Source organism: Chiloscyllium plagiosum, chromosome 19 (assembly GCF_004010195.1).
Source record: "Chiloscyllium plagiosum isolate BGI_BamShark_2017 chromosome 19, ASM401019v2, whole genome shotgun sequence".
In the NCBI taxonomy this organism is placed as follows: Eukaryota; Metazoa; Chordata; class Chondrichthyes; order Orectolobiformes; family Hemiscylliidae; genus Chiloscyllium; species Chiloscyllium plagiosum.
The window spans coordinates 43525865-43548800 of NC_057728.1; the positions used below are offsets into that span (position 1 = coordinate 43525865).

The following is a 22936-nucleotide window of genomic DNA, read 5'->3' on the forward strand; positions in this document are numbered from 1 at the left end:
CCCATGACTTGTCCTACCTGCCTTTCTTCCTTTCCACCTAACCACTCCACCCTCCTCTCTGACCTATCACCTTCATTCCAACCCCATTCACCCATTGTACTCTTTGCTACCTTCCCCCACAGTCCTCCTTGACCTATCACCTTCATCCCCACCCCCACTCATCTATTGTACTCTATGCTACTTTCTCCCCATCCCCACCCTCCTCTCATTTATCTCTCCACTCTTCAGGCACTCTGCCTGTATTCCTGATGAAGGTCTTTTGCCCGAAACGTCGATTTTCCTGCTACTTGGATGCAACTTGAACTACTGTGCTTTTCCAGCACAATTCTATTCCAGAACCTGGTTTCCAGCATCTGCAGTCATTGTTTTTACCTCGTTCCTGACTTCCACCCATACTGACTCAGCAGACAGACCTTCCTCATTTCTGTAGCTGTGATGCACTCTCTGATTAGTAATGCTGCCCCCGCTCCTCGTTTTCCACCCTCCCTGTGCTTTTTAAATGTTCTAAACCCTGGAACATCAAGCAACCATTCCTGCCCCTGTGAAACCCACATTCCTGTTATGGTCACAACATCGTATCCCCAGATACTGATCCATGCTGTAAGATCGTCACTCTTATTTCTGAACTCCTTGCATTGAAGCAGACACAGTTTAACCAATCCCTTTGTTTCATCACATGAGAAACCTTCCTGATAGTTTCACTACATCCTGTCACTGCCCCATCTGCAACTGTCCCCCTCTCAGATATGTGGTTCTGATTCCCACACCCCTGCCAATCTAGTTTAAACCCTCCCGAATGACACAAGCAAATCTCCCACCCAGGACATTTGTGCCCCTCCAGTTCAGGTGCAACACGTCCTTCATGTACAGGTCCCACCTTTCCCAGAAGGTATCCCAATGGTCTGGAAAAGCGCAGCAGGTCAGGCAGCATCCAAAGAGCAGGGGAATCGACGTTTCGGGCATGAGCCCTTCTTCAGGCTCATGCCCAAAACGTCGATTGTCCTGCACCTTGGATGCTGCTTGACCTGCTGCGCTTTTCCAGCAACACATTTTCAGCTCTGATCTCCAGCATCTGCAGTCCTCACTTTATCCCAATGGTCTACATATCTAAGTTGGACTTGCTCAGAGGACACTGGTTGCTCAGAGGATACCTTTGTTGGAAAGAGCAAAGGCAATTTCGGCTTTTGTAACATCGAATGGACTGTATCAGTTTAAAGTCATGCCATGTGGCACAGAAAATATGCCAGCCACATTTCACAGTCGAATCAATAAGGTCATTGCTGGACTACCCAACTGTGTCGTATATATCGATGACCTGGTGATTTTTAGTTACACATGCAAGTTACATTTACCACAGGTTTGGTGATAAATCTGGCTAAAAATCAATTTGCCAAAGCCCAAGTCACCTTTCTGAGCCATGTTACTAGACACAGACAAATGGCCCCATGGGATTCAAAAACAAAAGTAATTGGAGAGTTTCCCATACCATGACAAAAAGAGAAGTACTATGGTTCCTGGGATCGAGTGGATTTTATCGAAACTTTGTCCCAAATTTTAGCAGTGTGGCTGCTCTACTCATTGAATTGCTAAAGAAAGGCAAGAGGTTTCAGTAGACAGCGAACTGTCAGAAAACATTTGACAGCCTGAAAGCTGTGTTAACCATTGCCCCAGTATTCGCCACACTTGATTTTGTAAAGCCATTCAAGGTGGCTATCGATGCAAGTGATGTGGGTAGTTTAAGGGGTTTTAAAATGAAGCCATCTTTGGATATTGATGGTTCATTTTTTAAGGGGTGAGGTGTGATAATGTTGCTCCTTTATCAAAGTTATGCTGTCCTTGGATTTTTTTTCCAGAGAGGTCGCAAATGACAGACTCTGAAAAGTCTGGAGTTGAAAGGTTTTGGGGCCAATTTGGTAATAGTTAACAAGGCTTCAGTCAGAAGGCTTTCAAGTTAAAAAAATATTTGTACAATGAAGGGGCAGTGGCCAGTTCTCCCAGCTCGGCTTTTCTCTGGTTTGGTTTGGATTTTAAAGTGTGGGAAAAGATGCTGGACCCAAAGAAGCTGGTCCATGCTGGTACTCTCTATCTGATTTCTCTCCTGTAAGACCCTGTGTGTATTTTTACATTTTGTGCCAAGGAGTGTTTATAGGGATTGTTGCAAGTATTTGGAACAGCATCATTAAGTTGGGATAATCTGTTGGGTTTTCGGATAAATTAAGTTATTTTGTATTTTATTCTGTCTTGATGGTGTTTCATTCAGTAATCTTGTAAGTAGATCCTGTTTTGTTTAAAATTAAGTGGTTTGACCAGCTGCATTTCTCCTGGAATATCCAATTTACACCTGCTTAAAACAATTAGCAAAGTTAGGGTCTGGGCTACCTTCTTGAAATGTTTTAAGGGGTCTGGCCTGGTCCATAACAGTTACAATTAATCAGAAACTTTACCAAATAAGTGTTATTAGCATCATGGGTCCAAGAACAAGGCAGAGTCCATGCATTTCATCCCCAATGGCTCAATATTTGACCCTCAAAGTCTATTAAATAAGCTATTAATGTATTGGGGAGTGAAGCAAACATGTTTAAGCACAGACTTATGGAACAGTACATCTTGAATGCCAAAACCACATTATGACAGCAACCATTTTGAGCAAATTAACTTATATTGTTGCTGCTAGGAATTAGAATTCAGTTGTAGATTTCTGTTTATTAATTTCTGTTGACAGCAATTGAGTGGCCTTTGGCAACACTGAAATTCTTTTAAAACAAATAGAAAACTATAAATTAGATTTATTTACAATGATTTTGTCATTGATAACCATGATTTCAATATTAGGGTAAACATATATGGTGAGTGGTTTGTATCTGGAATGCACTTTCTGAGATTGTAATGCACTTAAAATCATTGTTTTCCAGTATAGGTCATGATCTTGCATACCCACTCCATTTGTTCAGAGAACCCAGAAGTATGATGCTTCTGAGCCCCTTAAGCTCTGCAAGTTGCTTGCTAAAACACTTGACTTCTCTTCCCCTTTAAGATACATTTTAAAATCTACATTTTTGAACATAGATTTGGTCATTCAACATAATATCTTCTGTGGTTAAGTTTTCAACATACTTTTATTGTATTGCTCACCTTAGGGTGTTTGTTAAGTGTGTCACATAAAAGCAAGTTATTGTTACTGTTGGTAGTTAGGTCATTTTTAATGTTAATCATGAACTTGTGAATCATTACGTTTTCTGATTTTCTATTTCAGTTTTTACTTAGACAAGAAACTTTGACCAAATTGATTTTGCCTTTAAATCTAGCCATGATTGTAGCATTGTACATCTGCATTGTCTGAACAAATGAAGTGGAGGAGCATGATCACAATCCATACTGGAAACCACTGAGTATAAGTTTGTTACAATCTCAGATAGTCCAATTTCTAACCACTCACTGATGAGGATATTGTCATGGCTCGATCAATACCATAGGTTGATGTCCTCTGATTTTTGACCCTTCCACCAATTTCCATGTACATAATCTGTCCCAATCTTCATGTTGTTGAATGCCATGGCCTCATGCGGGCATAAAAGGTGAGAAGCATGCTATATCTAAACGTCAACCTCTTATTCTGTCTTCACCAGCCTATTTCTGCACAGAACTCCTCAGAACAGCCCAAGTTGCTGCTTCATCCATTTCTCTTTCTTGATTCAACTTCTTACATCCCCACTTGAACAGTTACCACTGAATTTCCATCAACAATTAAAGTAATGTGTTACCTTAAAGTCCCAAACAAGTAAGATATCTTCTCCCAGTAGTCTGAAATTTCAGTGAAAGGGTCTTATTATTATATTATTCAAATTCCTCCTGCATTGTAAATGTCGATGTTAACCCTCTGTGTAAAGGTCCTCCCATTTTCATGTGTTACTGCAATATTTTACATTATTCTTTAATTATTCAGCGATGATTCCTTTATGAACATTTGATCTTTTATCGAGTGAATTTGTTTGTGACATTTTGAACTCTTTTATGGATACACATTTCAGCTCTCTCTTATTGTTTCAATTTTGAAAGAATCCTGAATTAAAGATTTATCAATAAAAACATTTCACTCTTCTATGTTTATTTGTTATCTTACTCTGGTTCCCGGCAGCTTTCGTTTAATGAGGGCCTTTCTCATATCTTACCAGTCGAAAGGCTCCTGTATTCCTTCTAAAATTAGTATTGTGTTTTCATGCCCAGGTGTGATGTTGTCATGTCTTTTTCCAGGCCTTCATTGTAGATTCAACATGGACAACAATTAATTAAGGTAATAAATTAATACACAGGCAAAGCAAAGGTACAATCTATTAACTGAATTAATAGTCTATGCGTGTCATTTCCATGTCCCCTTTTTGGTGTATCCTACTTTCAAAGTGGGCCTTTCTAACTGTACCTGCTAGCTGCAATGGTGTTTTTAATGGTTAATTCCTGGATGAATTTTTAAGTGATTTGATATTTATATATATATTTCTCAATCAAACTATATTTCTAACCACATATCATTATACTGTGGTTACCTCATAGGTGTACACTATGATTGCATGGATCTGTGAGAATGCAAACATTTTGCAGAAAATCCAAGGGTGTTCTTGTGCTGACTGGCTTCATCAGTTGTAAAGTGACAAACATGGCATCAGTAACCTTGAAGTAATACTTAGCATCACAAGTTGTGACATCCTGCAGATGTCTTCAGCTGATCTCTAGAAGTAGGCCGAGGTAATAACATTTAGGACTGTGATTATCTTGACTACCACAGGCAATGCATGTTTTCCTGGTCCAGAAGGGATCAGGCTTTGTTCCAAGAATGGGAGATATCCTTTTAGATTAGATTACTTACAGTGTGGAAACAGGCCCTTCGGCCCAACAAGTCCACAACGCCCCGCTGAAGCGCAACCCACCCATACCCCTACATTTACCCCTTACCTAACACTACGGGCAATTTAGCATGGCCAATTCACCTGACCTGCACATCTTTGGAGGGCACATCTTTTGAGAGAGTTGAGTCTCCTGAGGCAATTTTGCTCAGTGATATTCAAAAATCTGATTATCAGTTGGCATTTCCTATACTGGGGATGTTGCCTCTGTGAGTCAGATCTTTGTGTTCATCCCTTTCCATGCATTGGAACAACAGGTTGCTAAAAAAGCTATTGTTCCTATTGGTTATGTTAGTGTTGCTAGTCATATATTGCATGATGACGCTCCTCATGCTTCTCACCAGAGGTACAAGATAGAGCTGCATAAACTGAAACCATTGTGCTGTGAAAGCCAGCAGCTGGGAATTACAGTTCAAAGTAAATACCTTGCAGAAATACCTTCTATTGACTTAAAAATTAAAATTAAACAGTGAAACCACTCTCTCAGAAGAACACCCGTGAGTGAAAACTTTTCACTTTGGTGGAGAAGCAGCTGTCCTGTTTCAGTCCTTAAAGGTTTTTCAAATTGTAATTTCATAGCCTGTTAATCCCCACTGTGCTCTTGACCTATGAGACTTGGTGAATATGACAACCCAGAAAACCTATTCACAGTAGTTATGTCAGAATGCAGGGGTATATCCTTAGACATTTGCCTGTTTTACAATTTAAATACTGACCTTTCTATCCCATGAGGGTAAAGGTTTATGCCAGGTTCATACTACGATCATATTTTTATCCTTGATGAACAGCTTGTGTGCACTTACACCTACTCCCTTGTTGTGCGTTAAAACTCCTTCCTGGTTCCAGAAGCGACATTACAGTACACTGAATCCTATATATGATATGTGCATAATGGTTTTGATGAAGAAACAGTTTATTGTACTATAAAACAATGAATCAGAGGCTTTGTGAGACCTTAATTTTACAAGTAAGTAAACAGAGGATGTCCATTGCACATCAAACACATCATTCTAATTCTCTCATAGCCCAATACAAAATGCTAATCCAACTAAGGGAGAAACACAAAGTGCACTCAGTATACTTTCAAGTTCTTTCACATTATTGTTTTATTTCACATCAGTTAAAATAAAAGTGATGCACAATTCTGAGAGCAACATTCATTCTGATACCATATTTCACTGTTAATATTGAAGGACTATAGCACCAAAGAACAAAGAAAACTTACAGCCCAGGAACAGCCCCTTCGGCCCTCCAAGCCTGAGCCGATCCAAATCTACTGTCTGAACCTGTCGCCCAATTTCTAAGCATCTGTATCCCTCTGCTCCCCACCTACTCATGGATCTGTCCAGATGCATCTTAAATGAATCTACCGTGCCTGCCTCTATCACCTCTGTTGGCAACGCGTTCCAGACACCCAACACCCTCTGCATAAAGTACTTGCCGCGTGTATCCCCCTTAAACTTTTCACCTCTCACCTCGAAAGCGTGACATCTAGTTATTGGATCCTTCACCCTGGGAAAAAGCTTATCACTATCTACCCTGTCTATACCCTTCATGATTTTGAAAACCTCAATCAGGTCCCCCCCCCCCAATCTCCTTTTTCTAATGAAAACAAACCTAACCTAATCAATTTCTCTTCATAACTAGCATCTTCCATACCAGGCAACACCCTCGTAAACCTTCTCTGCACCCTCTCCAAAGCATCCACATCCTTTTGTTAATGTGGCGACCAGAAATGTACACAGTATTCTAAATGCAGCCGAACCAATGTCTTGTACAATTTTAACATGACCTGCCAGCTCTTATACTCAATACCCCGTCCAATGAAGGCATGCATACCATATGCCTTCTTGACCACTCTATCCACCTATGCAACAACGTTCAGGGTACAATGAACCTGCACTCCCAGATCTCTCTCTTCATCAACTTATCCCAAGGATCTTCCGTTCACTGTATAATTTTCTCTAGAATTAGACTTGCCAAAATGCATCACCTCACATTTGTCTGGATTAACTCCTTGCCACAGAGAGGAAAAAATGATATTTTAATGCACCTTATCACAATCCTAGAATGTCCCAAATCGCTTCACAACTAATGAGCAACTTGTAAAGTAGTGTTGTGCAAACAAATTCAGAAATCAAATGTGAAGTTTATGACATCCCAAAATGGATTATATATACAATACTTGCTATTTATGAGAGTCATAGAGTCATAGAGATGTACAGCACGGAAATAGACCCTTCGGTCCAACTCGTCCATGCCGACCAGATATCCAAAGCCGATCTAGTCCCACCTGGCAGCATCCAGTCCATATCCCTCCAAATCCTTCCGACTCATATGCCCATCCAGATGCCCTTTAAATGTTGCAACTGTACTAGTCTCCACCACTTTCTCTGGCCATTCCACACACGCACCACCCTCCACGGGAAAAGGTTGCCCCTTAGGCCTCTTTTATATCTTTCCCCTCTCACCCTAAAGCTATGTCCTTTAGTTCTGGACTACCCCACCCCAGGAAAAATACTTTGTCTATTTACCCTATCCATGCCCTTTGTGATTGCTAAACCTCTATAAAGTTACAACTCTGCCTCCGACACTCCAGGGAAAACAGGCCCAGCCTATTCAACCTCTCCCTATAGCTTAAATCCTCCAACCCTGGCAACATCCTTGTAAATCTTTTCTGAACCCTTTCGAGTTTCACAACATCCTTCCGACAGGAAGGAGAACAGAATTGCATGCAATATTCCAAAAGTGGCCGAACCAATGTCCTGTACAGCCGCAACATGACCTCCTACCTCCTGTACTCAGTATTCTGCCCAATAAAGGAAAGCACACCAAACATCTTCTTCACTATCCGATCTACCTGCGACGCGATTTTCAAGGAGTTATGAACCTGCACCCCAAGGTCTCTTTGTTCAGCAACACTCCCTAGGACCTTACCAGTAAATGTAGAAGTCCTGCTCTGATTTGCTTTCCCAAAATGCACCACCTCACATTTATCTAAATTAAACTCCATTTGCCACTTCCCAGCGCATTGGCCTATCTGATCAAAATCCCGTTGTAATCCAAGGTCACCTTCTTCGCTGGCCACTACACCTCTAATTTTGGTGTAATGTGCAAACTTACTAACTATACCTCTTATGCTTACATCCAAATAATTTATATAAATGATGAAAAATATCGGAGCCAGCACCAATCCTTGTGGCACTCCAATGGTCACAGGCCTCCAGTCTGAAAAACAACCCTTCATCACCACCCTCTGTCTTCTACCTTTGAGCCAGTTCTGTATCCAAATGGCTAGTTTTCCCTGTATTCCATGAGATTTAACCTTGTTAACCACTCTCCCATGGGGAACCTTGTTGCATGCTTTACTGAAGTCCATATACATTACGTCTACCGCTCTGTCCTCATCAATCCTCTTTGTTACTTCTTCAAAATACTCAATCAAGTTTGTGAGACATGATTTCCCTCGTACAAAGTCATGTTGACTATCCCTAATCAGTTCTTGTCTTTCCAAATATGTGTACATTCTGTCCCTCAGATTGCCTCCAACAGCTTGCCCATCACTGACATCAGGCTCACTGGTCTATGATTTCCTGACTTATCCTTACCACACTTCTTAAACAGTGGCACCACGTTAGCTAACCTCCAGTTTTCCAGTACCTCACCTGTGACTATTGATGATACAAATCTCTCACAGCGAGAGGCCCAGCAATCACTTCCCTAGCTTCCCACAGAGTTCAAGGGTACACCTGATCAGGTCCTGGGGATTTATCTGATGGTTTCCAACCACTCCTCAAGTGCTAACATTTTTGCCATCATGGACTATCTGCAAATAATGAACAGAAAATCTCACAAAACAGAATGCAAATTTCTGAAGCATGTTCTCAGTAGGTGAGACTTCATTTCAGAATGTATATTTGAAATGTCGGCACTAATGATTTGTCATGACTGGTGTACATCCAAACTGTGAAGTCACAGGATCAAAGAAAGCAGCCCTTCAGCTAAACAAACATACTTGGAATGAGCTGCCAATCCTAGATGCACCTCCAGAGGTAATTTATCTAAATTAAGAGGTCAATGTTCTGCTGGTTACCCACAATAGACCTCACATAAGTTCCACGAGAAGGTACTGGAGCAGTCTACCTGCAGATTGGGACACACACGCAGCTCCTGTGATCTCAGTAGTGCATTCCTGCTTTTCCTGTTCCAAAGGAATGGTTTTTAAAGAACTATCTCCAACTTTTCTTTAACCTAACTTTCATTGGCAGCTGTTGATAAATCATGATCTTCATCAGAGCTGCTCATTGACAGCAATTTTCTTGATGGAATCTTTAAACAGGTATTAAGCCTGAATTTCCATATCTCAAATCTCTTTTAGGTACCTACATGAAATACTTAAGTAAATCATTTGCTGACTTTTGTAATGAGACCAAAGCTATGTAGATTAGCTGCAGGTGGTCCCAATGCTAAACTGATATAATATATAGGAGAAAGTGAGGACTTCAGATGCTGGAGATCAGAGCTGAAAAATGTGTTGCTGGAAAAGCACAGCAGGTCAGGCAGCATCCAAGGAGCAGGAGAATCGACGTTTCGGGCATAAGCCCTTCTTCAGCAACACATTTTTCAGCTCTGATATAATATATAACCTATATATCTGTAAAATGAATATAATGATTACTAATTTTTACACCTTCATGCCCATTTATTCATATTAATTCACTAAATCAAAAATATTTTAAATGTCATGTCATTCATTGACCAGATTTACCAAATTGTGGCAAAGTGAAAACCTGAGAAATTTAAATTTATATTAAAGTAATAAAATAGCATCAAAATAGAATAAAATCAAAAATTTGACAAAAAGCTATTTGATTTTACTGAACTTGTACTCACTAATTAAGATTTTGGTTTGCCTTTTTATTTTTTGTTATTGTTTATTTTCTTAGTTTTTATTATAATTTATCCAACCACAGCAAATAAGCTGTTTCCAATATAAAACTGTATGGCAAGTCCACTACATATAGCATTAATAAAATTATAAGACACAAATTACATGCAAATCACAAACATATTTACAAATATGCAACTCGATGAAGTACTGTGGCAGAGTTCCAACTGGGCCTGCAGACTCCTTGTATTTGGGACCCTCTGACTTGCGAACACAGAAGCATCCCAAAATCAGAACAGATTCAAGGAACCATTTTGTGAATACAGTCAACATATTTTTCAACATCCTCCCAAATGTCTCCAGCACTTGTGCAAATCAGCCGGATAAATTCTCAACATCTTCATTATTTTCAGAACTTTGTTATTGAGCCAAACTAATTAACAACAGAGTGACAGGAAGATTGAGACATATTTATAATGAAAGACAGAAAGAATTATAGGGTTGAATCTTACTTTCCTTTGGCAAAGTTGAGTTGAATCAATCATTTTGGAGGACTTCTCTTTGCAATGCCTCCTGAGATTTTTCTCCTGTATCTTACCAAACCCGCCCCATAGTATTTGTCACGTCCAATTTCATCCTCATTTTATCATGCGCTGTTCCCAGAAAAACTCACTACTCACTGGATTTTCACTGAAAGACTTGCATCCCTAGTGCCCTGACAATATTTCAAAGGATACTGTGCACCTGGTTGAGCACTAGCATTCTGAAGCTTCCTTATTCATTGATGGACAGATTTTGAACATGTTGGAGAAAGGGAAGATGGTGCCATGATTCTCTGATAAGGACCTGGAACTCCTGGTGGACAATTTGCTGCAATGGATTGGGTATCCTCCTTTCAGAGGACCAGAAGAGGAGACCACACACCAGACAACGACAGCCTGGCATGAGGTTTCCACCTGGGTCAGTGTGGGTCCTCAGTCTGGAGGAACAGCCAGCAGTGCCAACTCTGTCAGCATTAGCGTCACACTCTTCTTACTGCTACTTTGCACCATTCTATCTCTGCTTATGTACACAGCTCCTATCAAGGCTCTAGTTCTGGCAGTCCCATCACCATATGCAACATCTTCCCTCACTTGCTCTCATTTCACACCACCTCACATTAATAACTCTGTTGTGTCTGTGCTGCCTACTCTGAACATCTCATCACTTTTCCCTTATGCACCAGCAGTAACAACTGTGCTACCCACTTTCAGCTCATTTCTCTCATTACAGAAGAAGACAGCATACAACAAGCAGAAAGGGCCCACAGAGGTTGAGAGGCACTTGGCACAAGAATCCTCAGTGTCGACATGGAGAAACTCCGTCTTCACAGAAGACAACTGAGACCACTCCTGCAGGAATTCAGAGACATCTGTGTCTCACCAATTAAGTACCATTCTTCATTCTACTGCAACTCTTACAGTAACCCCACTGTCAGTGTCATTTTTTTTCACATCACTGCTAACAACTGGCTGTGATGCTTTGTTTCTCTTTTGTCTTGCAGGTACTAGCAGGATGATGGGAACTTCTGTGATGAAATAGCTGCTCTGCCAGAAGTCACCTCCTTGACCTTTAAGGTCCAGAGTATGGAGGTCTCAGAGAAAGAATCAGCAAAAGACTGCCTCTTGCATACCTCACCAGCTTAGACATGGGCAGCACAGTGGCTCAACAAGTGGCATAGTAGCTCAGCAGGCAGCACGGTGGCTCAGTGATTAGCACTGCTACCTCACAGCGCCAGACCCAGGTTCCATTCCAGCCTCGGGCAACTGTCTGTGCAGAGGTTGCACGTTCTTGCCATTTCTGTATGGGTTTCTTCCAGGTGCTCTGGTTTCCCTCCACAGTCCAAAGATGTGTAGGTTAGTGGATTGGCCATGCTAAATTGCCTATAGCATCCAGGGATGTGCAGGCTAGTGTGGATTAGCGATGGGAAATGCAGGGTTACAGGAATAGGGTAATGGGGTGGGTCTAGGTAGGGTGTTCTTTGGAGGGTTGGTGTGGTCTTAATGAGCTGAATGGCCTGCTTCCACACTGTAGAGATTTTAAAATACTGCCATTCATCTTGGAAAGTCTGAGAGCACATGCTGACGAGTATCTTGCTGCAACAACTTCACAGCTGGACAAGGAAGAATTTCCCAAATCTGCTGGCACTCGGAAGATTGCCAGACACTAAGCACTTAATCAGCCTCAGGCAAGAAAGGAACCAGTGTTGTAGACAATCAGGGACTCCATTCACATGCACAGGTATTAAAATCAGCATAGACAGGTATGTGGGACGCAATGGCCATCATTCCTCAGCCATGCAGCTATGTATGGGATCGTCTGGCTGCCTTTATGGACAGGTTGGTGGCTGTGAGCTAGGCCCCACATCCTGAGGATCTCCTGGAGAGGAATACACGCCCGCACCTTATTGGCCCCAGTATCAGTTCTCAGGACTGAAGGCACCCCTTCCATACAAAAAGACCAGGTGGTTTCAGAAGACAAAGGAAAAACCACATGCAGCACCTCAGCGGTGTCATCTCAGGAGACTTTGAAGGTGGCTGGGTCTTTCACCTCCACACTGCCTGCCTTGCTCCGACCCTGGGAAATTCCTTTGGCAAGAAAAGCATCTGCATGTCTAGCTGCTAGGAGATGAAGGGCTTATGCCCAAAACATCGACTCTCCTGCTCCTTGGATGCTGCCTGACCGGCTGTGCTTTTCCAGCGCTACACTTTTCAACTCTGCATGTCCAGCTGTCCAGGCACAAATGGCCCCATGGCTACCTGATCATATGGCTAAGGCTAATGGACACTAACATCAGCAGGCTTCCTCCACCCCAGTTTTGGAACCAAGGACTACATGAGATGTAGTAGGAAGGGAAGAAAAAGTACTGAAGACACTTTGGTGGCATGCCTGAAATTGCACAATGTATGAAGTCTTAATGTTGTATAAATTTGATTGTTCTGGCACTACATCTGTTTGTTTAAGCCTCTATATAGCCCTGAATGCTATCATGTTACTCTGTTTTATTTCTATACAGGATGTACCCGATCAATATGTGTCGAGAGCGGCAAATGGAAGCAAGATGAACCAGACATATACAGGGTAATGGGTTCTACTGACAGCACTGTCTCTTGGCCTAAGACATGTCTTTTATTTCCTTAGCCTCTTGTATCCAAAGGTGCTGTTGTGAATGAGGCTATCAATTATGTCTGGGACACGGAGATGTGCAGCATGCGGTGTGCTAATACGTTTGGATGGCTAAGGATTTGAGGTTGTGAAGAGCTTTGCCCTAAAAAGTGCATGGACATATGTGTAATGTTGTTTCCCTTAAAGTGATTCATATTGGTGGGTCCTGCAGACCCTTCTCTCTCAGGTCCGGACACTTACCATGCCCACTTTGGAAGCAGCCATTTTCCTTTCCACTGTGAACATTGAAATTCTAGGACAATGAATGTTCTTCAAACACTCTTCAGCCAGTGGCATCCAGCTTCTGCCTCTACATGTTGGTGAGACTCTAAATATCCAGATCCCAACCTGGGAGCCCATTTCATGAATCTCATAAATCTTTACATCTCCCCAGAGCTGCACCCAATGCAAGCCTTCATTTGTCCACCTCATCCCCAAGTCCATGGCATTTTAGGTGACTATGTCACATGTGGTCATGGACCCTTCTCTCTGCCTTTTGCACCCAGAGTGTTCTTGACTGTGAACAAATTATCCCTTCCGCATGACCCTCTTTCCCATCCATGCTTTACAGTTTCCTAACCTACAAATGCCAATATCCTCCTTCACAACTATCACCTTCCCTTTCCCAACCCTTTGTAGCCTCCAATACTGAAAAAAATAAAGTCCAGAGTCTCTTTCCCCAGTGTAGTGGCCACACTTATCCCATTGCCATCTCCTTTCTTCATAGTTTCTATGGATGGACCCGATCGACTTACTATGGCTCACCCCCTTGATTGACCTAATCAGACAGCCCCAGTGGAGAAGTGCCAGACCTCTGTCTGATGGTTGTACTTCTCCCTGACTGCATTAACCCTACCCCACCAACAATGGGACCATGACCCATTCCCTGGCCTGCAGTGGCATAAATTCCCTGACTAAGATCAGATTCGAGAGTGTGTGCTGGAAAAGCACAACAGGTCAGGCAGCATCCGAGGAGCAGGAAAATCGATGTTTCAGGCAAAAACCTTTTGCCCAAAACATTGATTTTCCTGCTCCTCAGATGCTGCCTGACCTGCTGTGCTTTTCCAGCACCACACTCTCGATTCTAATCGCCAGCATCTGCAGTCCTCACTTTCATCCTAATCAGATGTCTGACCATGGCCAACTAATATCAGGATTTGCCCTTAACTTACGATGCCAGCAAACACTGACTGACAGATGCATCATGGTCTTCAGAGAGAGCGCTACTCCCCTAAACATTTAAGACATGGCTGCTGCTTGCTGCACACTGTGCAGATATGAGATTTACAGAGCATGGTGGTCTACAGCAAGCTGTAAACCCTGTTGACTGAAGATTTCTGACTAACAAGGGAAGCTGCCTAGTTGTGTAAGTATGCTAATTGCCCCAGTAATGCATGACAAGAAAAGGCAGAGGTGCTGTAATCATGCAGATGGCTGAGTGCTAAGAGAGTAAGCGAGAAGTTCTTAAACATGGCCTAGTCCAATCTGTGAGCTGTGTGCCAGTTCATGCATACAAAGTAATTATGTGCTTCCTAAGCAGCCTGCAAGTGGTTTGGATAGGTGTCATAATGTTCTTGAGGGATCATGGACAATTGTTGCATGCGGCCAGTGACCATGGATCATATCTTGATATGTTTATGATGGTGAACAACAGTGGTGAGCTGAAGTTGTTAGGTACTTGTTCTGACTTCCGTGTCAAGAATTCACAATGTCTCGCTTGGTTGGCACATTTGGTAAGATAAGAAGCTCAGTATTTATGAGGTGAATTGTGGCATCACTACGGCAATTAACAAGCTATAATACTCCTTAATTGGCAACGCACTGCTACCTAGCGAGAAATTCATCACATCACTTGAAAAATTTATAAAAGATGGAGTGAGTTGTTTCCGACTTTGAGATAGGCATTGTGGATTTCTCATGTGATTCTGCCTTAAAATCTTGCTAAAGGCCATATCACTTTGGCCCCGATAAGATTTTGCCTATAATGAATATATGAGGTGGGGTCAGGGAATAAGTTCATAAGAGATTTGAAGGTGGATAGCGAAGGAGTAAACCGCAAAGTGCAAGTGCTTCTCTTTAGGTTTAATAATTTTGAATCTGTGGTTGACAGATTTTTGAAAGGAATGAGAAGATATAGACTATGACATATGGCGAGAGTTGGGATACAGGACAACTACGATCTCAATGAACAGAAAAAAGACTTAAGAGAGTTCTATTTCTGTGTACCTATGATCTTAACACTTTGAGCACCACCCACCAACATTAACTGAGAAATTTCAATACAACATCCTTCTCACATGCCCACTTGTCTGTCCACAGCATGCTGTGGTCCTCCACTGAATCACTGTGCAAACTGGAAGAACAACATCCTCATCCTCAGTCTTGGCACTTTCCAGCCTTCTGGGCTTAATACTGAGTTCAACTCCTTCAAATTGTGAAGCAACTTCCATTTTTTCCCTTTCTTTTATCCTTACTTGTTACATTCTTTGTCACCATGTCCTTTCTCCCCTCTCCCCACCCCAGTGGGACTGTCTTCTCTTTTAGGTCTCGCAGTTAGACATGCCATTGTTCTGCTGTTCTCACACTCGAATCACTTAATCTGAACTATCAACTTTTTTATAGAATCCCCACAGTGTGGAAACAGGCCATTCAGCTCAACACCAATCCTCCGAAGAGCATCCCACCCAGACCCACTTCGAACCCTATCACTGTAACCATGCATTTCTCATGGCTAATGCACCTAACCTACACATCCCGGAACACTATGGGTAATTTAAAACGTACAATCCACCTAATTTGGACATCTCTGGACTGTGGGAGGAAACTGAAGCACCCAGCAGAAATCCACACAGACACAGGGAGAACATCCAATCTCCACACAGACAGTCACCTGAGGTTGGAATTGAACCCACGTCCCTGGCACTGTAAGGCAGCAATGTTAAACACTGAGCTACCATGCTGCCTCTTTCCCCATCAGCATTCTACACCCTATCACTGCCACAATCCTCCCCCACCAACTATAGCATAAATACTAGCCCCTCCACACTTCATTTTAGCTCTGATTAAGAGTTATCTAGAAACAAAACAATAGCTTGCTCTCTCTCCACGGACGCTGTATGCCCCGCAGTGATCTCCAGCATTTGTTGTTTTCAGTACAGATTCCGCATCTGCAGTAATTTGCTCCTCCTAAGATATGAGTTACTTTTTCTCTCTCCTTTTAAGGCACATTCAGATGCACAAAAGTTAATTTAAGCTTGTTCTATGATATTGCAAACACTACAAGGCACATAAAAAAGGCATAGGCTTTTGAATCACTTGCAGGAGCCTTATATTATAGAGCATGGAGGCTTGATATCTTCATGAGAAATGAAGATTAAACAGTAATTAATTAAATAGCAATTCAACATAACACAGCAATATTCCATTCTAACAATGAAAGATTTTACTTCTTCAGTCCATTTTGTTTTTAACAATCTGGGATTATACTCAACTTCAGTAAATATCACATATTAAACAATAAATATGCATTTTACAAACAATAGATAATAGAAATTAAATACTTTCTGTTTAACAAATTCGTAAGTTTGAAAGGGATATGGAAATGCAAAATAATCATTCTATGATTTCTTGAAATGCCTTTCCAAGATGCTTTTCATAAGACTTTCCAAATAAATATATCAATGCGATAGCTAACATCATTCAATACATTCTGTGCAGAGCTCACACTTCATTTCTCGATAGGCTAAACTCTATAATTTATGAAATTAACTCTTCAAGAAAATCTCTTTTTTACTGGGTGCACTGCTCCTCCAAAGGTGTTATTCATACTGCAGAATTTACTGCTGCAGTTGCACAATGACTCATCAGTGAACTCCACTGCACCTCGCACCTCCTAACTACTTTCATCGGTACAGATTCAAGCAACAAACAAAATGTCTTTATGAACTGCCGGTGATAGTTCAACTACCTCCAGATCTGGACATATACCCAACACACCATGTGCCAAGTGCTGGGAACATCCTCGGGATATTTTAGCTATTTTGCCTTAGACAGCATGTGCAAATCATAATAAGAATGATAAAATAAGAATGATAAAATAAGGTATCAAATTGGCAACAGTAGCTTATGCACAATAATTTGAAGGGAGGAAAATAGTGTACATAGCATATATTTGTACACATTACAACTACAGCTAGAACACAAACCGAGCATTTCAGCTGGATATAGCATGCAGAGCAATTTTATAAATCCAGAGCGTGTTTGCTATCTTGGACTTCTGGTTTTGATACAGGTACAATTGCTAACTGTACTCAAATAAACAACAACTTAGTAGGACAAAATATCCTTCAATCTTTACAGTGAAACATTTGTACTTCTTGATTTCATTTGCTTTTAACAATCTGGACTTCAGCAAATAATCAGAAATCAAATACACATTTTACAAACAACAGGTATCAGTAGAATTAAATACATCGTACCTAATAGATTTGTAATTTTAAACTAATAAATAAATACAAAATATTGATTTCATAATCCTTCAAGTACATTTCCACTGCATCCCTACTGGGAAATATTGCTCATGAAATCATGGCTTCTTTTAACTTATTTCCTTACCTTCTCATCTAAAGCCTTATGGTGCTCAAAAAGTGACTTTAATGCTTTCAAAACCTCAACTTCACTGGAAACCCCTGAAGGGGACTGAGCTTGCCGTTTCACCACTGTCATTCTCAGTGATCGTTCATGTCTTGACACAAGGCATTCCAAATGTTCCAATAACAGCTGAAAGAAATGATATAAAAATTATACATACTTTTTAAAAATTTAATAACCATAATTGATTTTGATTATCATTATAAATACATCTAAATCAGGATATAATTGTTCTTTGACTTGTTCACCTTAACTACTTGTTGAATATAATTTATCTCTCACCTATTCATCTAATTTTGTATTCTTATAAAAATTAATAACATTTCTCTCTTCCGATTCACTTTTCAATAATCTGATTAGTGAAGGACGAAAACAGACTTAACTGAAATATTGCCCTCCAGACTAAGCTTTTTCACTGATCTTCATCTTTGCCTACCTACTGCCAAACTAGTTCTCAATCCAGGTAAAATATCATTAATTCCATCAAATATAGAGCTTAATCAAATTCCTTCACATAATCAAAGTAAATAATGGTGGTTCTATATCGTGACATCAGTTGGACATTGTCAGAGTCTTAAAGAAAGTGAGGAAGGCTCTGAGATGTCAATACTTCCTTTCCTTACAAGAGTAATAATGGGTCTGGATAGGGAGCTGAAGTGGGAAGACCAGGGGAATATGGAGTCCAGACTGATGATGATTTTTTCAGGTCTGATCTTATGGTTTCTTCATAAGTATGAAAGTTCTATCACCAACTGAAAATGTGTGCACAATTCTTGACTGCCATATTGGAGTCCTAGTAGGCAAGCTGGCACCTGAGGATTTCCACAGCCAAAGTTATATGTCAGAGAGATCAGAAATGAATGGGTAATGAAGAAGGCACAATCATCCAAAAAGACTGGGTCATGGAAAGTGCACAAAGCTTACATGCAAATGGCACACTGAAAAAGCATAGGCATCATGAAGGTATATGCCTCTGCAGAAGTAGAAGAAATAGGCATAATTTTTAATAAATTAAATGCAAAATAAAATGTACAAGCAACACTGCTATGCAGCAGCTTAGATCACATTTCAGACATATTTTTTCAGATGAATCAATTAATGCAAGTTGTTCCAAGAGCCTGGCAAGAAGTATGAATTGTGCAAATTTAGAAAATATATGAAAGGATAATCTTGGAAGCTACAGACCTCCGACTTGACACCTTGTGGTCAGTACAATATCCTGAAAGAGAGAACAGCGAGGTTTCAGGACAAACATGGGATTGTAGTATGACATCATCAGGGCCAGAGTGATTCTCAGAACTAGGTTCAATTAGCTGAAGGTGATAAGATTAAAACAAGGGAGCAACAGTAGCCTATTTGGACCACTGAGCCTGCTTCACCAATTCAATATGATCATGTTCAAAGAAACATTTCCTTGATTCCTTTCCCCCAAGTTGTTTTTCTCATATGTGTTTCATTTCAGGGGTGCCACAGTGGCTCAGTGGTTAGCACTGCTGTCTCACAGCGCCAGGGACCCAGGTTCGATTCCAGCTTTGGGCGACTGTCTGTGTGGAGTTTGCACATTCTCCCCGTGTCTGCGTGGATTTCATCTAGATGATCCGGTTTCCTCCCACAGTCCAAAGATATGCAGGTCAGGTAAATTGGCCATTCTAAATTGCCTACAGTGTTAGGTGCATTTGTCAAAGGGAAATGGGTCTGGGTGGGTTACTCTTTGGAGGTTTGGTATGGACTTGTTGGGCCAAAGTGCCTGTTTCCACACTGTAGGGAATCTAAGCTAATCCTCTCCCAGGACATTTCCATAGAATATGGAGTCTAACTTCTACGCAAAGCATTCCAGTTTTGTGGGGCAAATTGAACAAACATGGACTCTCCTAACTGCCATTCTTCGTAAGTTCATATAAGAAATAAATCAAAGTGGTATAATAAGTTGTAGATTTTAACTTACAAATCTCTTAGAGTTCTTTCTATGAAAGAGTTAGTAGACAATGGGAAAAATGTAGATACCAGGATGGGAGGGTGGGGGGAAGGTGTTGCAGATCCCTCAAGGGTTCCGTCAGTGTGCTCTAGAAATGTTCAGCATAAGTCTAAATCAATCTATTAATCAATAACTACATACATTTTTGCTATTAATATGTATATTGCAGATGGCAAAGATAATCAAAACACATTTAGATTTTTAAAATATATAAATGGCTTTCAGCATAAAACCTAACACTAGTGACAAATCAATGTCATCGCGGTATGCTTCCATTTGAATAAGACAACAGATATATTGCAAATCCACTGGAGTTGGCATAGATACATATGGCGCTCATTTGCTGATAGCTAGAGATACCAATCCAAGAAAGGGTGCTCTGTCACAAGTGGTGGCTATTAGGTGGCATCTGGCTCATGGCTTTTGATAATTGGCACCTGTTGTCAGGTCATTGTATTGTAATGGTAGCACACAGCAAATCATGGACAATGCCAGCATTTAGGTGTATCATTGGCTAGAAGCTCCCTAGATATGAACATTGATGTTCAGAGGCTTTGTATCATTATTGCATGCATTATTGAAGTGAAATGTCAGTGTCCTACTGATCTTCTGGATCCAGTTATCTTGCTCGACAGATAATTCTTAGCAATGCATCCATCTTCCATCCAGTGGACATACCTAAGCCAGCAAAAGCACCTCTACTTGAAATCGTGAACATGCTTGTCTCCACATACCAGCCACAAGAGAAGTGTAGGAAAGAGCAGAGACCTCTATTCCTTGATTTCCCAGGTCTTACTGAAACATTAAATGCCATCACTAGGCAAAAACTGTCCAAGATTTTGGACAAAATTGGATGTGCTATCTATCACTGCTGCTTAATCTTATTCAAAATTTTAATGAGAACATTCATGGTATTGTACAGTTTTATGGTATCACTTCTGGCAATTTCAGGAAAAGAATGGAATGGAATAAGGCTCTGTTCTACCCCCCACTGTGTATTTTCTTTTTCATGTTCCTGACCTTAGCTTTTCCTGCAGACATGGAAGGAGTATACCTAAATGTTAGGTTAGCTGTCAAGCACTACATCTGTCCAGACTGAGGACAAAAGAAGACTCCATTTGGTCCTCTATGTTTATGATGATAGATTAATGATTGATGTGGAAATTCAAGAACAAAAACTTAGAGATTTTCTTTTCCATGTTTGTAACTGTTCTTCTTACTGTAAGTAAAAAGGAAACAGTGTTATGGGCTAAGGCATCACATCTCTGCCCTTGATCACTCCAAAAAAAAACATGGTGTAGGAAGTGGTTATAAATTCTCCTACCAAGGATGCACGGTGACAAATGGTCTGTCTCGTTATGCAGAACTTGATATATGCATTGGGAAAGCAGCTGCCATGTTTGGATAATTCATTAAAGGTGCATGGAACATCCAAGCTGACTCTTAGGACCAGATGTTGGTTTATGTGGCAAGTAAGTGATAGAAACAGCAATGTTGGTAATATAATATATGCATATTAATGTGTTAGTATTAAGGTAATAATGGACACTTAATGAAAAAGGACTATCCCAAATGGACATCATAAGGTTCACGGGTCTACAACATATGTAGGACAATGTTATCTAATACTATCAAGTACCTATGGGCTGTGCATAAACAGTGTAATACTTAACCAGGCTCCATAATGAAACCAAAGTCACAGAGAAACATCAAAAGTGTTTGGAAGAGGTTGTAATAGGAATGGTTGTAAAATATTTTCAGTTGACTGACCCTTCTGTTTATTTAGATCATCCTTTGTAGCTTATTAAGGTTTTTTTTATTTTTTGAAAGCTCAATCTACAAGCATTTATGTAGAGTAGACAGTCAAAGCACTTTTACAGAGGTAGGAACTTATGTCCAACAATAGCTATGGAAAACAAAATTATAGCATTTTGGTACATCCTGCTTACCAGCCAAATTTAAGTGAGGTTCACCTTCAAATTTATAATGGATGTAACTGGAACCTGGTGAGTTACACACTGAAATGTCCATGCACACGATTCAGTCATATCCAAGACTTAATTGTGTTGCTGCTTTCAACTATGTTATCATGTTTGATGCCTCAGTCTAAGCAGGAGAGAGCTGAAGAGGTCGCCCTCAAGGTCTGAAATTTCATATCTCCTGTTCTTGAACTTTTGCTCAGAAAAACACTGCTCTTTCTCTCTCACTATCAGCCAGTTCTGCAACATTTTATAGTACAACAAAGTGGGTTTTCCTTGGATCTTAACTGAAGTTCACAGTGAATTTAATGAACTCCCTTTTTATTGGTCGATACACTGGCATACTATAGGAAATTTTTGCCATCAATTAAAAATCTGTGAATAAATTTTCCTGAAACTGTTGACTATCTGATTCCCCTAAATATGCAGCAACAGCAATTTCTAGGCCACACATTTTGACAACTTACTCGTGTATTGTTCCTCTCAGCTTTAAGTTCAGAAATTTCCTCTTCTTTTTCCAGCAGTTGTTCTCTACAAGTGTTTAATTCCTTTGTAAGTGCAGCAAATTCCTGTTAAGAAATACATTAAAATATAACACATAGCTTAGTTCAATGCAAATTTATTCAGAGGTTGAATGTTTGAATGAATTACAGGAGATATGACTTAAATTGTATGATACTTCCACATGAACAGCAAGACAATGAGAACCAGGAGCAGGGACACGCTATACCACACCTTGAGCTATTTAAAAGGCTCATAGTTGATCTTCAATCCAATTCCCAAATCTAAACATAGTACAAAAATCTTCTGACATCATCCTTGAACATAACAACTTTCTGGGGAAGAGAATTTCAAAGTCTCACAGCCCTTTTAGTGAAGACATTTCAGTCTGAAATGATCATGTTCTTATCCAGAGAATTTGTCCCAACTTCGAAACTCTTCCACCAGGGAAACAGCCTTTCAGCATTTATTTTACCCTGTCACAATTTTATCACCTGACTAATTTGTACTGATTTGTAAAAGGCAGACTGAGCTTGACATCACATAAAATATGAATATAGAACATAGAAAAAATACAGCGCAGGACAGGCCCTTTGGCCCTCGATGTTGCGCTGATCCAAGCCCACCTAACCTACACTAGCCCACTATCCTCCATATGCCTATCCAATGCCCGTTTAAATGCCCATAAAGAGAGAGAGTCCACCACTGCTACTAGCAGGGCATTCCATGAACTCACGACTCGCTGAGTAAAGAATCTACCCCTAACATCTGTCCTATACCTACCACCCCCTAATTTAAAGCTATGCCCCCTCGTAATAGCTGACTCCATACATAGAAAAAG

General features: G+C 40.6%; 1 protein-coding gene across 9 annotated transcripts in view; it reads right to left on the bottom strand.

Annotated features, from left to right (window-relative positions):
• Positions 1-22936, bottom strand: part of ppfia2 (PTPRF interacting protein alpha 2) — a 540387-nt gene that overhangs the window by 316208 nt on the left and 201243 nt on the right. For all 9 annotated transcript variants that reach the window (XR_006314523.1, XR_006314525.1, XR_006314524.1 and 6 more), the window contains 2 exons: positions 22062-22163; positions 17605-17769 (listed from right to left, as the gene is read on the bottom strand). Coding sequence is in view for 6 of the 9 variants with exons in the window: in XM_043709678.1 (XP_043565613.1) it covers positions 17605-17769; positions 22062-22163 (267 nt within the window). In the remaining 3 variants the exon portion in view is untranslated. The remainder of the gene's footprint in view (positions 1-17604; positions 17770-22061; positions 22164-22936) is intronic.